This window comes from Podarcis gaigeae (assembly GCF_964106915.1).
Source record: "Podarcis gaigeae genome assembly, chromosome: 1".
Taxonomy (NCBI): domain Eukaryota; kingdom Metazoa; phylum Chordata; class Lepidosauria; order Squamata; family Lacertidae; genus Podarcis; species Podarcis gaigeae.
This window is the reverse complement of record NC_139678.1, coordinates 92,222,411-92,244,133: the sequence shown is the minus strand read 5'-3', so window position 1 is coordinate 92,244,133 and position 21,723 is coordinate 92,222,411. Positions and strand designations below refer to the sequence as shown.

Here is a 21,723-nt window from a genome sequence, read left to right as displayed (position 1 = left end):
AAAGCACTTATAAGAACAAACACTATTTGTTAAATCATCAAATGTCCTTCAAATCCAGAACTGCACACTATTGATCATTTTTCAATAGAAAGACATTGTGACCTGACATCTGGAAAGGGTGTCCATTGATGGCACTTGCAGTAAGTGAGGTGGAAGAATGCCTTGCCTAAGAGCGTGCTTTGTTGCTTCAAATATAGACATTTCACAGCCCCACCAAGGAAATGAGGATCTGCTGTGCCTTTGTTATCAATAGGGAGCATAAAACTTGTGCTCCAATTGAGACTGGATGGGGCTGTCTGGACTTCAAAACCAGAAGAACATACCAGCTGTTATACTCTGCCCACCACAACTGCTTTCACACTGAGTGCATATTCAGCAAGAACAGCTTCTTTTATGAATTTTCTCCTTGATTGTTCAGTGTGGCTGGTTGAGAATTGAGCTCAGTTGGTGCTGACCAATGTTGTGGGCAGCACAGCGGTGCTTATGGTTATTTATTTATTTGAAATGTATGTGCTGTGTTTTCAACATGGGATCAAAATGGCTCACTAGAGAGAAAGATTAAAAACTACATTAGTATTATAATTTTTAGAAAGATAAACTAAATGGCTATATGGACTGATTGAGGCAGATATTATCTGGTTAAAAACATCCCAGTGGCATTCCATTGTGTCAAAAGCTGCTATGGGGCCAGTATATTGACTATTAATGCACATTTACTAATAATCACTTGTTTCACATTCAAGCACCTTTAACTAAAACTAATTCATCCAAGAAGATGGATGGTTTTTCTTTGGGATGCTTCCACACTAGCGTACTATTCTAGAATTGCCATTTTTTGTTCCTTCTTTACTGCTTTCTCTTCTTTTTGCCAATCTAATTTAGGCATTGTGTGTGTGTGTGTGTGTGTGTGTGTGTGTGCTCTGTAAATAAATAAATAAATGTGCTCAGTGCTTTTTTCAGGGGGCACTGAAGGGTATGCAGTACCGGCACCTCTTTTGTTGTTGTTGTTATAAAGTGTTGCACTTACTGTAAGAACTTCATAGCACCTATTTTTCTAGGAGGGAAAGCACTGCATGTGCTTATGTGCAAATAATTATGTGCAAACAATATTCATTGTTATTACACTGTTATACGAATAAACAGTTGAATGCAGTGATTAGAAAACTGCCTCTTAGGATTCTATGTAAATGTAGGGGGAAAACTGCCTGATTTGTTCATTTGGTGTTGTGTGGAATCATAAAGTTCAAATAGGAATTCATGCTGTGCAGACTCTTCAAGCATCTCTATCTAACAGATCATTAACAGAAAGTATGCTGAGAACCTTGGTGGTGCTTTTAATTTCATAAGCTGTGAAGGGCAACTAAAATATTAATAGAAAATTTGCAGTTAACAGAAGAATTGCCAAGATAGTAGCTCTGCAGCAATGGTCAGCATTTTGGTCTTTCCCAGCATCTTGTTGAAGCTACTATTGCTGGGAAAGACAGCTGGCCTCAGAGCCCCTGAGAAAGAAAGAGCTATAAACTCCAGATCAGAAATAGCTACTTTGATAATATTTTCTACTTGAAAGATGGCTCCAGTTGAGAGACTGTGTGAACATTTATGCCTGTTACAAAGTTGTGAATAAAAACCAGACAACCAACTACATCTTGACTTTGAGAACTTCATTGGAGTATTGGACTAAATCATTCATTCCCAACCTGGTGCCCTCTGGGTGTTTTGGACTACAAATCCCATCAGCTACTTGGAGCATAACCAGTGTTCAAGAGTGTGGGGAACCTGGAGGGTATCAATTTGAGGAAGGCTGGGCTGAACTTCCTGTAGCCAATCAGAAGCCGCACTTTGGTTTCCGAACGTTTTGGAAGTCTGAAGTTCTGGAAGTTGGAAGTTCTGAAACGGATTACGTTCGACTTCCAAGGTACGACTGTACAAATCAGTTGGAACTCCAAGTGATTATTTAATACAGCTCCTGGTATATAGACTGCAATAGCTAAGTCAAAACTGATTTAGTTCACTACTTCCACCATAGACAATTTACATATAATAAAAGAAAGGGGGGAGAACTTGAGTATAAACATCCCAATTTGCTTGTTTTTCATCGCTCAACTATTGCTTATTCTCTGAAAAACTCACTGGGTTAAAACAGCTTAACTTTAAAAGAATAGAATAGAATAGAATAGAATAGAATAGAATAGAATAGAATAGAATAGAATAGATACACAGTTTTTAAAGTATTATACGTGAATATACCATAAGCACAAATGTCTGTAATAAACATTAATGTACTAGGTTGCGAAATACACAGTTGACCCTAGTGCTTCTGCTAACTAGGGTTGACAGTTTAATAAAATAATATTTAGAGATACAAGATGCATTTTAATTGTGATGATGCATGCCTTCAGATAGTTCAGGCAACCCACTTTGGAACCCTGACCAGTTCTTAAAAGTCTTTTTCAACTACATGGAATAGATTTTCTCTTTTAATAAAAACTGCTGACATATTAAGACCAGGAATAAGAAAGTTGTACAATGCTTCCGGAGCACTCTGCTTCTTAGCCAAGGCTTGAATTTTGTTGTTCTGTGGCACTATAAATAAAGATATTAGCATCAGTATGTAAATAGGCTTCTATTTTTGTTCAGTGCATTGTTTAGGAAAACTAGGCCAGTTATTCAGTACGAAATGTTTGCTGTGCAGCACTGAGCCTTACCCGTTTTTTCCAGCCATTGTAGGCTTCTTGCTTTTCTGCAAGATATCTCAATTGTGCTTTATTTAAAATGGGGCTGGCTGTGGTAGGCAAATCCAGATTTCCGGAGACTTTGATGATCCTTTGAAACAAAGAACCAGCTCTTCTTAACTGAGCTTTTGTGAGGGCCAGGGTGGTCCAGTCAGTCAGTGCTTGACAGTGCTGTTTGCTCAAACGCCAAAAGCAAGTCTTTACCGCTTATTTTCAGTCTTTAGTCTGTAAAAGGCAAATAATAAGACTTGGCCAGCAGGGGTGTTGCAAAGAGGAACAAGAGCTTAACTGATAAATGACAACGTTTAAAATATTGTGATAGAGAGGTGACACACTCGAGCTGGTCTTCTGGGTTGATACAAAAATCTCTTTGTTTGGAAACATCAGAACACCATCATTACGTCAGGAATTGGCCCAGAGACTTCTTAGAAGGCAATTCATGCAGTTCTGCTCTTTCAGTTAGGAGGGTATGGCCATGTAAGTTGCTTGTGTGTAGGGTGCCAATGTGTCCTACACTACAGAGGACGGCCTTTTATTTGAAGAGCTGTCCATTCCAAGTCCAGTTCAGAGATAACGATCCATATGAAGGGATAGCAAGGCCCAGAAGTTGCCCAAAAGCTGTTACAGTAAGAACATGGCAAAATGAACAGGCATAAAAGTCACCTGATTGTAGTCTGCTCCCCATTGTGGTGAGATAGACTATATTTCTATTTAAGGAACAGCATTTGTTTTTGTTTTTCTAAATTTACACCTATACATATAAATTAGCTTTTAGAATTTTTAAGCAAATCTCTGTCCTCTTTTGTCCACACACACAGCATTACCAAAAAAGAGAACACCTAGGAAGTCATGTTGGCGTTTCACTGAGCTCCTTAAAGGAAAAGTGACATATAACTGGAATAAAGGAAGGAAGGAAGACAGGCAGGCAGGCAGGTGGTGGTGGTGTGTGTGTGTGTAAATTATTGTGTTACAGTGCAGTCATAACCCTATCTACTGGGGCGTGCTATTGAATTCAGCTTGAGATTTCATAACAAGTAATGCAAGAAACAGTAAACGGAACTCCTAGACCCACTCTATAAGGTACAAAAATAACTTTTTCATGAATTGAAATCATAATGTCCAGCTCATCAATGTGAGATGTATAGATGCTCTATTTATATACTGTTTATATGTGTCGGGGGGTGTTGGGCATGTGACCAGATCAGCAGAAAGTTGGCTTTTTGTTTTGGAAAGCACAGTGGGAAACCAGAACTAGGAAAGACATTATATAAAGCTAGTTTTATTCTTTCGCTCAGTAACATTGTGTTGAACTAAATTGTTCCATCGATATCCAGCTGTCTTGTCATTGTGATGGGAACACTAAGGACCTCAGTGATGACAAATAGTGTTTGTGTATCTTCTCCTTTTATATAACTTCAGGTCTTTCACTTGCACTCAAAGGACTATTTTCAGATCTGCTTTTATATAGTTTATTTTCTTTAAGATTTCTGGCTTCCTAAGTGGTCATTTGATTTCATGAAGAAACAATCCAGCATTTTATCTTTATTTTCTGGTATAGCTTTTATTTATCTTCCTGGGTCTGCAAATTTAACACCAGCAGGTAGCTTTCCAAGCACAAGTTAGTAAAAGAAGTGATTCCCCTAAATTATCCATTATTCTCTGAAAGGCCACCATAGGGTATCTTTAACAGAACTATGCTGTGCTTAGTTTAAGCTTCTGTAAGTTTCTCCCAAACCATTCAGTGATTTTCTGGTAACGTTTTGCTAACTGTAGCTACAATTATTTATTGTATGCAATAAAGTTGGAGATCAAAACTTTTTTTGATAATTAAACAACTTTTTAGAATAATTAGGTCAATAGCGTCCTTAGGAGGACAACCAAATTTAAGCACAAATTCGACCCACAGCTGTGAGGCATTTGCGAGCTTTTTTTGCGGAAAAGTCCTGTTGCTCCACCGTGACCTCCCTGCCAATTTAGATACAGTGACTGAACTGGAGGCCCCTCGACTGACTTCAGGTCCAGTGTTGGACCATTTCGATCGAATACTCCCTGCTGATGTGGATAGATTCCTCCAGGTTGGTAGGCCCACCACCTGCCTCCTTGATCCATGCCCATCTTGGCTGATTAGGGAGTGTCCAGATGTTGCGCGGACCCCCCTGGTTGAAATTATCAATTTGTCCCTTGACACGGGGACATTCCCAGGGGAACTGAAGGAAGCAGTAGTGTGTCCACTCTTAAAGAAAACTTCATTAGATCCCTTAGACCTATCCAATTACCGCCCAGTTTCAAATCTTCCATATCTGGGTAAGGTAATTGAGAGAGCGGTTGCTGAACAGCTTGGTAGGTTTCTGGAGGAAACATCGGCTTTAGATCCATTTCTGTCTGTTTTCTGTACTGGTTTTGGGACTGAGACGGCTCTGGTTGTCCTAACAGTTGATCTCCGTAGACAACTGGATCGAGGCAGGTCAGGACTGCTGATCCTTTTAGATTTGTCAGCAGCCTTTGACATGGTCGATCATGATCTTCTGGACCACCGCCTCGCAGATGTAGGGATACAGGGCATAGCCCGTAACTGGCTGTGCTCTTTTATCTCTGGTCGGGGACAGAGGGTGGCACTAGGGAGGGAAATGTCGTGCCATTCCTTGGTGTGTGGAGTGCCGCAGGGCGCAATTCTCTCCCCGATGCTTTTTAACATCTTTATGCACTCCCTTGCCCAGATTATCCGGAGCTTTGGGCTGGGCTGTCAGCAATATGCTGATGACACTCAGCTCTATCTGCTGATGGATGGCCACACCGACTCGGCCCCGAACACACTGACCAGATGCTTGGAAGCTGTGGCTAGATGGTTTCGTGGGGGCCGATTGAAACTAAATCCTTTGAAGACAGAGGTCCTATGGCTGGGTCGGGATGGCATGGGGATGAGGGACCAACTCCCTTCTCTTGCGGGGGCCCAATTAGTGCCATTGCCTTCCGTTAAGAGTTTGGGTGTAATCCTTGATGCCTCCCTTTCCAGGGAGGCGCAAGTTACAGCAACAGCCAAGGTGACATTTTTCCACCTTCGCCGCATCAAGCAGTTGGTCCCTTACCTTTCCCGCCCCGACGTGGCCACAGTGATCCATGCGACAGTCATCTCCAGGCTTGACTACTGTAATTCGCTCTACACGGGGCTGCCCTTGAAGCTGACCCAGAAACTCCAGAGGGTGCAGAATTTTAATTTTGTTTTTAAGCTGTAATCATTCAACTTGTTTTTATTATTGCTTGTAAGCCGCTCTGAGCCCGGCCTTGGCTGGGGAGGGTGGGGTATAAATTAAAATTATTAAATTATTAAAAGTAGTTTAGAAGAATGGGATTTTCCTGAGACTGAAAAATTAGCACTAAATAATAACTAGTTCTTCTAAACATAATTCCTTGTAACTTCATTGATAGTTTTCTAATTCTTTTGCTAATGTAAATTAAGTTGTATGTGACTGAGGTGTCTAGGCCAGGGGTCAGCAAACTTTTTCAGCAGGGGGCTGGTACATTGTCCCTCAGACCTTGTGGCGGGCCGGACTATAATTTGGGGGGAAATGAACGAATTCCTATGCCCCACAAATAACCCAGAGATGCATTTTAAATAAAAGCGCCCGTTCTAATTATGTAAAAACACGCTGATTCCCGGGCTGTCCGTGGGCCAGATTTAGAAGGCGATTGGGCCAGATCCAGCCCCCGGGCCTTAGTTTGCCTACCCATGGTCTAGGCACTGCCATAAGAAAATATATATAGGGTTTTTTTTCTTATGGCATTGGAAATTTTTAAGCAGGTATTGGATGGTCATCTGTCACAGATGCTTTAGTTGAGATTTCTGCATTGCAGGGGATGGACTAGATGATCCTCAGAATCCCTTTCACCTCTACAAATCTATGATTCCCTAGTATGGAATTTGCCTTTTTCCACTCCCGTCATACACTGGGTTGACAACTTATTCAAGCTATCTACTGTGAGCCCAAGGCCTCATTCCTAGTGTGTCACCCTCAGTTCAGACCCCATGAGCATATATGTGAAATTAAGATTGAGTGGGACCAGATAGACCTCAGGATCCCTTCCAACACTACAGTTCTATGATTCTATTAATTCTGTGAAGTGCAACTGCTATATTTATTTTACAAGGTTAGAATCATACAGTTAAAATAGAAAGGCTTTTTCTAAAGAGTGGTATTCTTTTTGTGAGCATTCATTGTAATGATACTTAAATGGGCACATTTGAAATTTCAGTTAGCCGAGGCAGATGAAATTTGTACTCATGATCATCAGTTATTTTGCACATGAACTAGTTATTTTGCACATGAACGTCCTTGTGATATGTCAACATGGATATCTTGGGAGGTGGTAGAATCCTGGGCCAAAGACTACTGCTCTTCCTTTCCACAAATAACTTTTCTTCCAGAGAGGAATTTTGCACACTCACATATTTTCTGCAGAAAATCTATAGGTGAATTCCAATGGAAGACAACTAAAGCAATTCAGTTTTACTGTGTCAACATATAAATAGACCATTGCATATGTAGTCATATGCAAGGTCAGATCATTGCTGGAAAATCTCTAAAGCTATCACCTGCTGTCTGTCTGGATGATGCTGAAGCATGCTTATTTTAATGTATTGCAATTTCTGTGATGTGCCATGGAAAAAAATTATATACCCATTATTATGGAACTATTATGGTATTAGAAATATCCCCCCCCCCCGAAGTCCATGTTTCAGATCTCATTTCACCCACATATTGGTCTTAAGGCAAGTCACTGTTTCTCAACCTCAGCAACAGGGCTCAGCAGTACTGATCTGCTTTAGAATATGCCACTAATTAAGTGGACTCTAGCCCACTAAAGCTTAATCTGTAATTAACTGGTTACTCTTTAAGGTGCTATGAGTTAAGTACTCCAAACACTCTAAAATGCTCTTTGAATAATTGGTGCCTGTTTCCGCCCTGTACCTTTTCTCTTGTGTGTTGTGTCTTTTCAATTGCAAGCCCGCATAATTGTATGAAAGCCACTCTGAGAGCCTTTTTGGCTGAAGAGCAAGGGTACAAATGCTCTAGATAAGATCAGAAAATAAATAAAGATTGAAATGTAAAATGGAGGGAGCTAGTCTTGACCCATTCTTGGCTTTAATCAGATCAATAAATAATTACATTAGGGTTTTCTTTGGCTATCACTCGTAGCCAAGTAATATTGTCTTCCATGAACATGATCTTCACTTACAGTGAGTCCGTAAGTGACTATGGAGGCCAATTCTGGATCCACACGTCCTTCCACATAGAAAACATAGGTTTCCAAACAAGTTGATCATGTGAGGGTTTACCAAACTCTTAGCACGTTTCTCCCTTTCGTCCTGAGTTTGAGCGCCTTCAAAGTCCATGACACTTTTGGTAAAGGCTGTTCTCCAACTGAGTGCTCGCAGGCCACTGTCGGTGTTTATACTACATTTTAAAAGATTTGCCTTGAGAGAGTCTTTAAACCTCTTTTGTTGACTACCAGCATTATGCCTTTCATTTTTAATTTTGGAATAATAGTTCCTTTGGAAGACAATATTCAGGCATCGAACAACATGACTAGTCCAACAAAGTTGATGTTGAAGAATCATTGCTTCAACACTGGTCATCTTTGCTTCTTCCTGTACACTGGCATTAGTTCACCTGTCTTCCCAAGTGATATGTAACAAATTTTGGAGTCACCATTGATGGAATCGAGGAGTTGGAGATGGCATGGTCCATTTTTCAGTAGTACAATATCTTTGTAAACAAGCATTTTGGTTTCCCTGCAAATGTCCCGGTCCTCAAACACTCTGCACTTCAATCGGGAGAAAGCTGCACTCGTAGAGCTCAGGTGATGCTGGATTTCAGCATCAATGTCAGCCCTTGTGGAAAGATAACTGCCCAGGTAGGAGAAGTGATCAACACTTTCCAATGTTACACCATTGCATTAGATTTGTGGCGCTGCAGAGGGGTTGTTTTGTGCTAGTTGGTGCAGCACTTTGGTTTTTTGGATGTTGTGCAATAGGCTAAGCTTTTTGTATGCTTCCGTGAATATATTTAGGATGGTTTGGAGGTCATCCTCTGAGTGTGTACACACTACGTTGTCATCAGCGTACTGAAGCTCTATGGCAGAAGTAATGGTGACCTTTTTCTTTGCTTTCAGCCTGCTCAGATTAAAGAGCTTTCCATCTGTTCAAAAAATGATTTCTACTCCAGTAGGGAGTTTCCCTTCGACAAAGTGTAGGATCATGGTGATGAATATAATAAAGTTGGGGCGATAACACAACCCTGTTTAACACCTGATTCCACTGTGAATAGTTCACTTTGAGAGTCATTGTTATCTGCAATTGTTGCTGTCATATTACCATGGAGGAGCTGAAGGATATTCACAAATTTATCTGGGCAGCCGATTTTCAGAAGGACAGTCCTCAGGGCATTACGCTTTACAGTGTTGAAGGCCTTTGTCAGGTCAATAAACACCATATACAGGGGTTGGTTTTGCTTTCTGCATTTTTCTTGAAGCTGTTGAGTGGTGAAAATCATGTCCACTGTCCCCCTAGAAGGTCGAAAACCATTTTGAGATTCAGGAAGGGTAGCCTCAGATATTGTTAGGAGATGTTTTGCTAATATCCTTGTAAGAATTTTGCCAGCCGCAGCTAATAGAGATGCCTTTATAGTTTTCGCAATCCATTCTATCACCTTTTTAAAAGAGATTGGTAATTTTGGTATCCCTGAAGTCTGCTGGGATCTCCTCATTAGAGTTATTGAGCTTGGTTTATCTTTTGAACATCATTTTGGTGTTGTGGTATGCTGCTGAAGCTAAATAATGTTAGTTTGCAAGGTCATGTATAAAAAGCAATGCAACTTGGAAACATACTGTGAGCCTTATTATTTCCTCCTGTGGATTATGTAGTACAGCGAATATTATAATTTTTTTATAAGAAAAATAAATCAAAGGTAAGGAGCATAAAGAAATACTATTACAGCAGCTTGTAAGCAGCATAAGCAGGTTGAACATTATCATTGAACTTGTTCCAAAACATTACCCAAAAAACCACCAATATTTTCTTAAACCTGTTAAGATGCTTCACATGTATTGTTTTGTAATCAGTTATGATGGTCCAAATTTCTCAGTTGATTTCAATATAGTAAGAGAGATGTTTTGCCTCTCAATATTTAGCTGTTATAATCTTAACAGCAATTATAATGTTGGACATTATTTCTTCCAAGAGAACAGAAGAGGTGGTTCAGCACCACCCTACCCTTGTCTAGTTGACTGTGCTGTGAGAGTCATTGCCTCTAAAGCGATCTCTCTCTGTGTCCATTGTCAAAGAGGGAGATACAATAAATTGTCCCTGGGATACCCATCTAGGGACCATAGGAGTGCAGCCTCTCTCTCTCTCTCTCTCTCTCTCTGTGTGTGTGTGTGTGTACACCCACACCATCCTTCTGTTGTGAAAAGAAAGTTCATGGTGATTCACAGCATATTAAAAATAAACAAAAGAGGTTTCACAGAACGCGTAACAGTGGCATCTAAAATATGGAGGTGATCAGATGACCATACACAGTACATTTCAAATTACTATTAATCCTCAATAATTATAAATGATCAATAATAAATTCAGGTGGAAAATAGTAGAGCAGGAGTTGAAAGGTCCTCTGGTTTCTACCTACCCAGTGAAGTAATTTCACAGGCCTGTGAGGCAGGGATTAGTCTTTTGGAGGCAGGGCTTTCCTCACTTGGTTTAACAGCTATTCTTGATTCTGCTATAATCATTATTATTAACTTGTGAGTATCTTAACCTGTTAATATGATGAGCTTAAGCAATGCTTCACATTTCTGACTCAGCATAAGTGGAAAGGGATGGGGAGCACCTAGTAATGGTCAGCTGAGTCACTGAAACAAAAGTACAAAGCAGTGTAAGTACAAGTATGCAACCTTTATTTTTTTAATGTTAATTTAGTGGAATCAAATGAGGTGTATACTAGTATACTGGTCATCTATAAATGTAGGTGAAGTTGACCATGTTTTTATTATATGCATTTTAGTATTTTGTGTAAAAATGTATTATAGCCTTGTAATGAAAAAATATGTGTGGGTGGGTGGGTGTTGTGCATCCCATTGACAACGACAATGATGATAAATTTATATACCATTTGGTATAAACTTGAATCACTATATCATTTGTTAAAATTTAAACTTATCCCAGAATGGCATAGAGAGCTATTAAACTGAGCATATTTAAAGTACTGATTTGTGGAATGTAAAGCAGATATAAAATATGCATTGGTCCGAATTGTCTTGTGCTATATCTTCAGTCACTTGGTCTTCTTTGTGGTCATACGACCCCTTTCATGTTAAAACGCAGGGCACAAATAGCAAAGAAGAAAACTAAGTGCCATGCAATATATGCAGTTTAGCTAGCACAGTCAACCCATTGAGCTCTTACACACAGAGCTTTTTTTTGTTTTTATAGCTACCTGGTCAGAGATATTTGGGACTGTATCTGAGAAACAGTATATAGCCTGTCTCTTGTCGGGCTGCCCTGATAAATTCATCAAAAGAGGATGAATTATAGGATGTCTCAAAGAAGAAAAAATTACACAATGGAAAAACATATATTAATTGTTTTAGGGATTCTCACATTTACTGAAACTGATTTCTCAATGGTATTTTAAGGAGTCCAACATAGGGACATGCTCTTAGGGATAAGGAAAGTTCTGCATAACTTTGTAGATGGCAGAATGAATGAGAAGCATTTATTTACCAATACCTGTGTTTTCCACTGTTTTCTTTCCCCTTTACTATCGTTGCAGCATTCTCTTTGCCGACATTGAGGGCTTTACCAGCCTGGCTTCCCAGTGTACTGCCCAGGAGCTGGTGATGACGCTGAACGAACTCTTTGCCAGATTTGATAAACTTGCAGCTGTAAGTTTTCTCTTCCTTCTGCTTCCCCAAATGTATTATAATGGTGCCTTTCGCATGATGTTGCTTTAGACTTTTGCAAAAAATTTCATTGCCTTAAGCGGCAAACATGTTAACATCCTGAAGTAAAAGTGTTTATTTTTCTTCTTATTGTTTTGCAGGAGAATCACTGTTTACGTATAAAAATCCTAGGCGATTGCTATTACTGTGTGTCTGGGTTACCCGAGGCAAGAGCAGACCACGCGCACTGCTGTGTTGAAATGGGAATGGATATGATAGAGGCTATCTCGTAAGTACCAAGCACCACAGGGAGGGGCAGTGGATAAATAACAAATATAAATATATATTGTATGTGTGTGTGCTTCCAATTAATTTTATATCTTGTAAATCATTGTGACTGTTTCATACCAACAAGTCAAAGTCTAGCTGAGACCAAATGTTTGGGTGGAATAGGAGAGAGAAAGCTTCTGGTACTGGGGGAAAGCCCTAGATACAAGTGCAATAAAGAAGACTGGGGGGGGGGAGGACATTGTTCCACTTGCAGCAGCTGTGGTGTGACCCACTGAGTACTTGTCATCCCTGCACTATACATGCAGCAATGTACTTGTGCAGCTCTTCAGCGCAGGGAAACACAACACTAGAGAATATTTACTTGATTTGTCAAGTGCAAAAAAGAAGGAAACAAACATATGAAGCAAATGTCCCCGAAGAATTTGGAGGTTCAAGTACATTATGGTGGTATGGGAAACTGTCGTGTGATGGGCCAATGGCCTTAATAAAGATCAATCCAATCCAATCCAATCCCCGAAGAAGAGTGTATGCTTGAAATATCAATATGATGAATGTTTAAGGAATTTAAATATACTGGAATTGGAGGGGGGGACCTTGCATTGTCCCTCCCCTTTTGTAGTTCTACTTTCTTCATGTTGGTTTTTCAAGAAGTCACTATTGTTTGGAGTCAGTAAAGCAACAAACTGACCATGGTGAAGTTTTTGGTAGCAAATCCTCAGTGCTAATTTACAAGTAGCTTATTAACAGCGGCCTATGGAAGTGCCAAACCTGTAGAATGGAAGAAGCATATTTGGGTCATGGGTTCCTATTAGGGCAAAGTGGTGGTACAAACGGTGTGTTGTCACCACTTTCCAAGACTTCATATTCTGGCATACATGTCCAACATCCATGCTTGCATGATGATGCAGCTGGTTCCTGTCATGCAGATAGCAACTATGCAGGGCCCTGATCCAAACTGGGATCAAAGTGGAGCAAAGCTGGTTCCTGTCATGCCATGGACTGGATGCAAATTCCCCTCCCGAGTCTAGGTAAAAAATATTCTCACCAAAGTGCTCAGCACTTTGCTGAGCTCTTTAGCTTAGCTTGACTTGTGCAGATGCTCTTTGTGTCTAGATGGCTGCTGGTGTTACAACTGGAATAGCTGCAGTTAAAATTCTCTTTGATCATAGAATCATAGAGTTGGAAGAGACCACAAGGGCCATCGAGTCCAACCCCCTGCCAAGCAGGAAACACCATCAGAGCACTCCTGACATATGGTTGTCAAGTCTCTGCTTAAAGACCTCCAAAGAAGGAGACTCCACCACACTCCTTGGCAGCAAATTCCACTGTCGAACAGCTCTTACTGTCAGGAAGTTCTTCCTAATGTTTAGGTGGAATCTTCTTTCTTGTAGTTTGGAACCATTGCTCCGTGTCCGCTTCTCTGCTTCAAGCTGAAGGGCAGCTTGGGCAACTAGATTAGGCAACTAGACTGGGCAGCTAGATTGGTGAGCATGGCAGTGACCCAGCTAATGTCCCCAAACAGCTGTGTGCTAAGATGCCAAACCTGAAAAAGTAAGGACATTATGATCTCTTTTGTTTTATGTTGAACTTCTTTGCCTGAGGAAGAGTCTGTGGGTGGTCAAAAACTTGATATTTCACATGATTGAAGGCTCTGTTAAAGATATTGAGCAAAATCCCAACAAAGTTAGGGGCACCTTGAACTTGCATATGCAAGCAGTTGATTGTCATCTTAAATCATATAGATTTCTGTATGACATAGAGCAGCAACTTTTCTTTGGATTGCACCTATTATTTCAACCAATGCTTGACATCTCCATTTCAAGGTAAACAATCTGCTTCTTAGTTATCCTTTCAGCTCTTTACATGAGACCTCCAAGTATAGGGCGGTATATAAATTCAATAAATAATAATAATAATAATTTCCACGAAATAGATGCTGAAAAGCTACGAAAGCAAAATAGTGCTGTGTTAATGTTTCACAAGCATAAAGAGCATCCTAAAAGGACCAGCAGTTTTAGTGCTTGCCATTCCAGCATTCTGATTTTTATTACCTTCGCTTGTCTGAGAAGCATTCTCTTTTCATCAGAGAATATGGAGGAGGCAGTGAGAACAAAAAGTCTCTCACTCCAGATTTAGCAAAGAGATAAGATTGTTGAATCCTTTTCATCCCACACAAAGTGGGAACCAGGTTTTTCAAAGCTGACAGAGAACAATTTGTAAACAAAAATGGAGTGCACTTCAGTGCCTGTATCGGTGCTTTATATAAAACACACTGCTGCTCTGTGGAAATGCCACAGAGCCTTGCTTGCAGCCCCAGTGAATTAGAGAAAGCACCACATTATATCAGGGCCAAACTAGAAAAGATTCATAGTGGGAATGGGAGAAATTCTGTGGGATTTAGGCACCTCAGGTGCATTCATATATGCTCCCCTCGAAGTAAGTGTCATTGAAGTCAGTAGGGCTTACTTTTGAGTAGATATGAACAGGCTTGCACTGAATGTTGTCAAGGACAGTTTTGAGAAGTGCGACAATTGCTTGGCCTGATGTGAGCAGCACTAAAATAAACAAGGACCACAGCTTAGATTCTGCCCTCAACAACCAAGGCTTGATTCACATACTTTGTTTTGCTGTATGCAGAAACAATCCTAGCTATCCTCAGGTAGGTACACAACCATGTGGAACACCATAGGATAAAGATGAAAGCAACCTGTTTGGAAGAGTTCTCACTGCATTCATTTTATCAATATATTCATTGTGAGGTAAAAGTTGTGAAAAAATGATGCTGCAAATTTTTAGCAGAATTCGGCATGCACTGTGCACATCACTGATGGACCAACATCGATGATGTCATCAAGAAGCTTTCTCTCACATCTCTGCAGCAATTTTACCCTCAAAAAGAAGTTTGTCTTTATTATTAATAAAGCAACCAATCAATGAATAACCACAGATGTGCCTTTTTTTAAAGTGACATGGTATCTGCAGCGTGAAGGAAGGGGCAACACTATAACTGAGCCAGTGTTTGTTTCATACAAATGCTGTCATACAAATTGTGAAGCTAGGAGAAAGTGAAGGTTACAAGGAGCTCCTCTGATTGTACATTATGTCTGAGGGGAAATGTGCAGCCAATGGTTACACTTTGGCTGAGAGACCTCCTGTGAATTATGTTTTCAAGTTGCATTTGTCTTCACATCTAATGTTCAGTATGAGGTTCACAGGGAAAATAAATGTCTGATGTTATCTGATGCCTGGGGAACGCTGATGATCTAAGATCATAGCGTCCACTAAGGGCCAACCCCAGCCCCTGGAACAGATTTCCTAGAATTTGTTCTACGCCTGTTCACCACAAGCCCTAAATTCCTCCCCCTTGGTTCCTGCCTGTTTTCCAGTTTCCCCAAAGCTTGGAGCAGGAGAGCTTACATCATGCAAATGATAGAAAAGAAAAATTGAAAACCACTTCTGAGCTCCATGACCCCATTCTGAACGGGGGCCTGACAGCTGTAAAACTCCATGGGAGGGCTGATCACAGATCTCCTGGTGTCACATGTGGTTTGTTCCTAATACAGTTGCGTAGAAAGCATGTCAAGTACTCTGATTGCTGCACACAGCACTATATCAGAACTCCCATGAGTTGTGTTAGCAGTATGATCCTCTCATTACAGATGTGCATAGGAGTTGGTTAGAGGCACTGAGGCAGGAAGAATAGAGCTTGATACTACCTTATGGGCAGCTAAGGCAAGAGGCTTGAATGAAGAACCACTCAACTTGCTCTGCACTAGGTCTATTAAATCAGTAGCTGATCTGAAATGCCACCTTCCCATGTCTGCAAAACCTTTCCACCAGTAAAAGTTGCATTCTGCAAAGAAAAGGCAGAATTGGGGGAAGCAGAGAGCAAAATGCAGTTTCTGTCTACAATGCGGTCATACTTGATTCATTAGACAATCCGACCCATGACATCTTCTCATTCCACTGAAGTTAACTGTTACTCTCTGTGCAGCACAACCATCCTGGAAGTGGCTGAGCTATGGCGGCTCCCCACAGCAGCCATAACATATCCAGTGACAGCAATCACGAGCAAGCATTTAAGGTCTTTCAAGGCCAAGAGTCGCCTCAGTGGTTTCCTCCCTAATCCCTAGATATAATTTCATTGCAAATTGCTGTGTTCTTCCAAGTAAACTTTTGCCCTAAAAGGCAAAATCCCACAAAGGATTCCAGTGATAATTTTGGGAGCAAGCTTTGTACATCTGAGAGCTCATTAGCATTGGAGCCTGTTGGGAGTAACCGAAGAAGACAGACCTGTCTGCTCTGCTGCTGCAGCAGCTCAGCATGTCTTGCTACAGTGAATAATTCACATATGTATTATGTTTCATCTCTGGAACATTTGATGCCCGGTACTCTGTGAATAAATCGAGAGCTCTGGAATCTTGTTCTTTTTCTCTTCACAACATGGCTATTATGTTTAATGAGGCTCTGAAAGCTGGCAAGTGATGTCCAGCTTTGGTGTGGAAATCAGAGGCCAGAGCTCTTTGCCGTGTCCCAGATATCCCCCCTCCACACACAAAAACTGTGCTTTGAACTGAAAGCACATTGACATCCTTGGCTAACTCCTCCATCCAGTGATTTGTGTTGCTGGTCTAGCCAACCTTCACAGTGTGGTTTCTGCCTTACCTAGTGAAATGTAGCATTTAAGCAACACTGTATGTGTGTGTTTACAGTATTTTTTTTTTTAAAAAAAACTGAGGACAGTCTCTTCGGTTCAAATGTGTGCCCTCTTCAATGTCTTTCATTCCCTCCCCCTCCTGCATCCTTCTTCAGATTAGTGCGGGAGGTGACAGGTGTCAACGTGAACATGCGAGTTGGGATCCACAGCGGGAGAGTTCATTGTGGAGTCTTGGGCCTCAGGAAATGGCAATTTGATGTGTGGTCAAATGATGTCACATTAGCTAATCACATGGAAGCAGGCGGCAAAGCGGGGTAAGAGAGTCTTGCCTTTGAAGTCTACTGTTCTATTTGATTTTGCTCCAGTAACTTCTCTGCAGCCTCACATTAATACATCTACCCTTTAATTATATTCTTGGATATGGGAATTATGGACAAGCAATTCTACCTAGATTCGGGCAAATTACTAACTTTTGATGTCGCACTCTCTGTACAAAAGGAGAGATGGGAAGTACAGCGTGTCCAAATAAAAACTTCAGATGCCATTTCTTTGCTTCCTCCTGTTCATGTTTGTTACCAAAAAGTGGACTTTAAAATCCTGATCTGGCCCATAGAAATGGTATAGCACAAATGGTGCAAAACTAACTCCTCTTTCTCTGGTTCTGATCTGCCCATGTAGCAGAATGCCAGCCTCAGGAGGTGGTGTATCCTACCCAGGGAAAGGATTGCTACAATTATCCAAAACTTTCACACTCCATTGTTCCTTTTTTCACAACAGCTTTCTATACCAGAGACACTAAAACTCAATCTGCAGAGGTTTCCTTTACTGACCAACCATTCTAGCAAATCCTTTAACTGGAGAAATGTTTATGAAATTTAGAGCTGTGCCGAATGTTCACATGCAAACAATGTAACAAAAACAAGTCTGGTTCAATGGTCTTGTTTGGCATGACACACTAAACCAGGGGTTGTCAACCTGGTCCCTACCGCCCACTAGTGGGCGTTTCAGGGTTCTAGGTGGGTGGTAGGGGGTTCTACAGCACAAGCTAAATCCTCCTTCCATCGAGCACTGCTGGGCGATAAGGAAATTTTACTGTCAAGAAAGATGCATTAGTGGGCGGTAGGTATAAAAAGGTTGACTACCCCAGCACTAAACCAAATGGTTGCACAGTCTGACTAAAACAATGCAACCATGAGGGTTCTTGGAGAGGCCACGTTTTGCTCTTCCTGAGTCTTATTTGCTGCTGTGTCATGCTAAGTCAAGGATGTTGTGCTTATTGTGCAAAGCTGGGCCATTGTTTTCTGCTTTCACTTGGAAACAGAACCTAAATAGGCATCCATCCCCTCTTTTTGCAAAGTGTGAAAGTATTAATAAAAAGCACTTGCACACACCATTGCAGCTTAGCCCTAATGAAACTACAAATCATGGTCACCAACACAAGTTGCTCCAATATTTTATTCCATTTAAAATGTTTTTGTTCTGCTTTTATCTCCCAGCTGGAAATTGAAACAGTTAACTACAATACAAGCATCAGTAAAATATGCATGTGCGTGTGTGTATGACTAATAAAACCCCCCACTGTAGCCTCATTAAATTTTCAGTATGTATATGTCCCCTAAAAATTGTTTAAAAAGAGAAGTATCTACCCTTTCCTTGAAAATCTGAAGTCAGGTGAAGGGCCTCTTTGTAAATGAGCCAAGAAGCCTTGACCCTAGCTCTCATAGGGTGTCTCTTGACCATATCAAAGAGAAGAGGGATAGTTAGGAGTGGCAGTGAACCATTGCCTGTTATTGGTGAGCTGGGGTGGCATAGGTTGAATGGTTGAACAAATAAAATAACAGTTTAGTCAAGGGATACTTATAAGCACAGGAAAACATAGGCATAACGTTTGTTTTTATGTTATTGACCTCTATGTTAAGCACAAAACTGTGGAACGATTATAGTTGCCGGGTAGGATTTCAGTACAACTTGACCATTCCATTGCATGTAATAGTTTTCTCTTCCAGACTGCTTCTTTCTCGGTTCATTCAATGATTTTTATTATTTTGTTGCCTTTTGTCTTCATCCAAGGCGAATCCACATAACAAAAGCCACACTGAACTACCTGAATGGTGACTATGAAGTGGAGCTTGGTTTTGGAGGAGAACGTAATGCTTACCTCAAAGAACATAGTATTGAGACCTTCCTCATTGTACGATGCAGCCAAAAAAGGGTAAGAGTCAACCAAAAGTTATTATAGGTTAATAGTCCAGCTGTGCCATGTAAAAAGGTGGTACCATAGATACATACCCATGACAACCTGCTAAGAGGGAAGTGGAAGAGTCCATGGTGTAAGATGGTTCATACTGAGTTCACGTTGCTCTCACTATTTAGAGGATTAGATGCTCTCCATTCTTTTGAGGAGTTTATACATTCCATTTTTTTGCACAGTTTATTTGCTGCAATAATAATTGTTTGCAATGTGTCCTCTTCTGGTGAAATCACATTTTTTTTCCAGCCTGATCTGAATAATATTTTATCAGAAGTACTGTACTACTGATTTCATAAAGATTTATTACTTACCTTAAATCCTAAAATGTGCATCTGAAGAAGTGTGCATGCACACGAAAGCTCATACCAAGAACTGACTTAGTTGGTCTTTAAGGTGCTACTGGAAGGAATTTTTTTTGTTTTTCCTAAAATGTGCGTTTAGAATTACAGATTTTGGGCGCTTTCAACTAAGATTTACTCAGAAATTAACAAATGTGACTAAGTAACACCCATTAATTCAGTGAGAGGAATTCAAGATCACACTAAGACAGTTGTTCCACCAGGGCAAACATTTCAGCTTGCCAGACAAAACAATCCCCCCTCTCCCTCCCGCCATGTGCTGTTCTGGGAGTTTTCCCAGTCTGCCCCCCCCCCCAGGCAATTGAGGGGTTCAAGAGCGGGGAAGCCCTGTTTCCTTGCACAAGACTTCTGCTGACTGGACCCATGAGTTGACTTGCACCCAGAAGACTACAGTAATATAACGGGGAAAGTTCTTGTATGAGATAGATTGAGCACATAAACAAATAAGCATGACTCATTTGGAAGGTTTACCTTGTGGATGTCCCTCTTGAATGAATTTACCTATCAAGAACAATGATTATGGCAAGTGGTTTCCCGGTCAGTCATGCTGTATTGACTGCAGATGCTGTGGTTCTATCTGGTTTTTATTTATATTTCTATAGAATTTTTGGTTGATGGAGAAATCTTGTCTCTAGAGTTCAGTACACAAGCTTTTAGATGCAAAAACCTGTATCCGTTTATCTTTTGTCATTCAATTATTTTGCCTTGGTACCATTATTACAATCTAGCTCCCTGGTGAGTCAATCAATGAACATTCTGGTTCCTTGTGATCTCGCTAACAATGTTAAGCACGGAGAAATCAGGTACAACTGTATATGAGATCAAGGCAGGAGGTCTTTTTCCTATGGTTGTTCACTTTCGCCAAGCCCATCTTTGGTTCACTCCTGAACACAAAATGGAGGCTAACAGTGAAAACATTATAACATCACCCTATGTAGAGATCTTTTTATGGGCAAACAAACAAATGTCCTTCAAAGACCTCTCTATAGGCTGTATCTGGATTGTGTCCTACTAAACTTGGGTACAGGTTGCTTGGGGTTTTCTTTCTAAAAATGCAGCAATAATGTAATCAAACAAAAATGTTGAAAGTGATGTGTAGAGCAGAAATAGTTCTATCAACTCCTAGGAGTGCAAGTCAATTGTTTTCCAAGTGGTGTTCTAGAAATCCACCCAGCTGAACAAACAGAACGATTACTGAGATGACTTTCATGTGATCCTAATGCAGCAAGATAATCAGATAATCTTAATATCTCAGACTTTATGAATTTCAGCCAAGTTTGAGTCCAGTTCATATAAATTTACTCTGTTACGATGTTGCTGTTAGAAAAACAAATCAGTCTAGAAAGTACCACTTAGATGGATTAGAATGATGAAGCCTACATTGCTTTGGGCAAAGTAGCTCAGAGGGTGTCATATATGCATGAACATGAACTGAGTGGCATGTCCACAATTTACACAGCAGAATAGAGAGCTTTAATTGAAATGAAGAATGTGGAACAGAAAGAAGCATAATCAGAGACAGAAAGATGTTAATTTTGTCTTTTATCTCGGCTTAGCACAAAGAAGAGTATTCAGAGCTAACAGCAATGCCTCCTTCTGTACCTTTCCCTATCTGAACCCTGCATGCAGTCTTTCCCTATACTGTGCTTGCAGTGGAATAAATAGCTGTACATCTGTTCTTTGCTCCGATTTGAGGAATCTCCCGTATGCATAGCTAAAAGAGGCTAATGTTGGTCCATGGTAACACTTAACATTTGAAAGTACAAAAGAGCTAATGACAAGGAACAAAGCGTTTCTAAGACTGCAATCTTGAGTTTCCTTACCATAAGAGGCTTGGATACTTACGAATTGTCCTTGTAAATCATTCAGAGTTTTGGGAGAAACCTTTCCCTTTGTGTAAAGGGGAAAAAACAAACTGTCTGAACATAGCGACCTTTATAAATATTTCAGCATTAAATTAGGGAAGCTCAGATTTTAATCTCAGAAGGTTCTTAAAGTAGATTGTTCTTCAGATACTTAAAAATAAATATGGCACACTCCATTTTGTATCCAGAGCTACAAATCCAGGCAATGACAAAAAATGCTACCAATCATTTCCAGACAAATAACAGTAAGTTGTACCCTGAGCTTCAGGACACTATTAAGAAGACAGATGGCCTCATTTTTAGGAATGGAGCATATATGTTTACAGTTTCAATTTTATATGAGCTGCTAGAAGTTTACTGCATTTTTCAAGAGAATGGTGACTGTGTTTGTCAGCACTCGAAGTGAATGACTTCATTTGCATAAACTTTTTACAATTAGCAGCAAAGTTGGCAGGTTTGCAAAATGTGCTTTATTTAGCACAAGCAGCTTGGCCTGCAGAAGCTGTAGGATTCTCCCCCCTTCCCCCATACTGTGTTTTATCTGGTGGGAACTGCAACACACCTAAGAAAATTTGTGGCCCATTGCAAGAGTTCCTTTTATTGACTTGGAGGGCTATTACATCACTTTGTTATA

General features: G+C 40.5%; 1 protein-coding gene across 6 annotated transcripts in view; it reads left to right on the top strand.

The window, feature by feature from the left end:
• Positions 1–21,723, top strand: part of ADCY5 (adenylate cyclase 5) — a 182,070-nt gene that overhangs the window by 115,004 nt on the left and 45,343 nt on the right. For all 6 annotated transcript variants that reach the window (XM_083734361.1, XM_083734360.1, XM_083734364.1 and 3 more), the window contains 4 exons: positions 11,558–11,669; positions 11,828–11,955; positions 16,770–16,928; positions 18,685–18,826. In XM_083734361.1, coding sequence (XP_083590487.1) covers positions 11,558–11,669; positions 11,828–11,955; positions 16,770–16,928; positions 18,685–18,826 — 541 coding nt within the window. The remainder of the gene's footprint in view (positions 1–11,557; positions 11,670–11,827; positions 11,956–16,769; positions 16,929–18,684; positions 18,827–21,723) is intronic.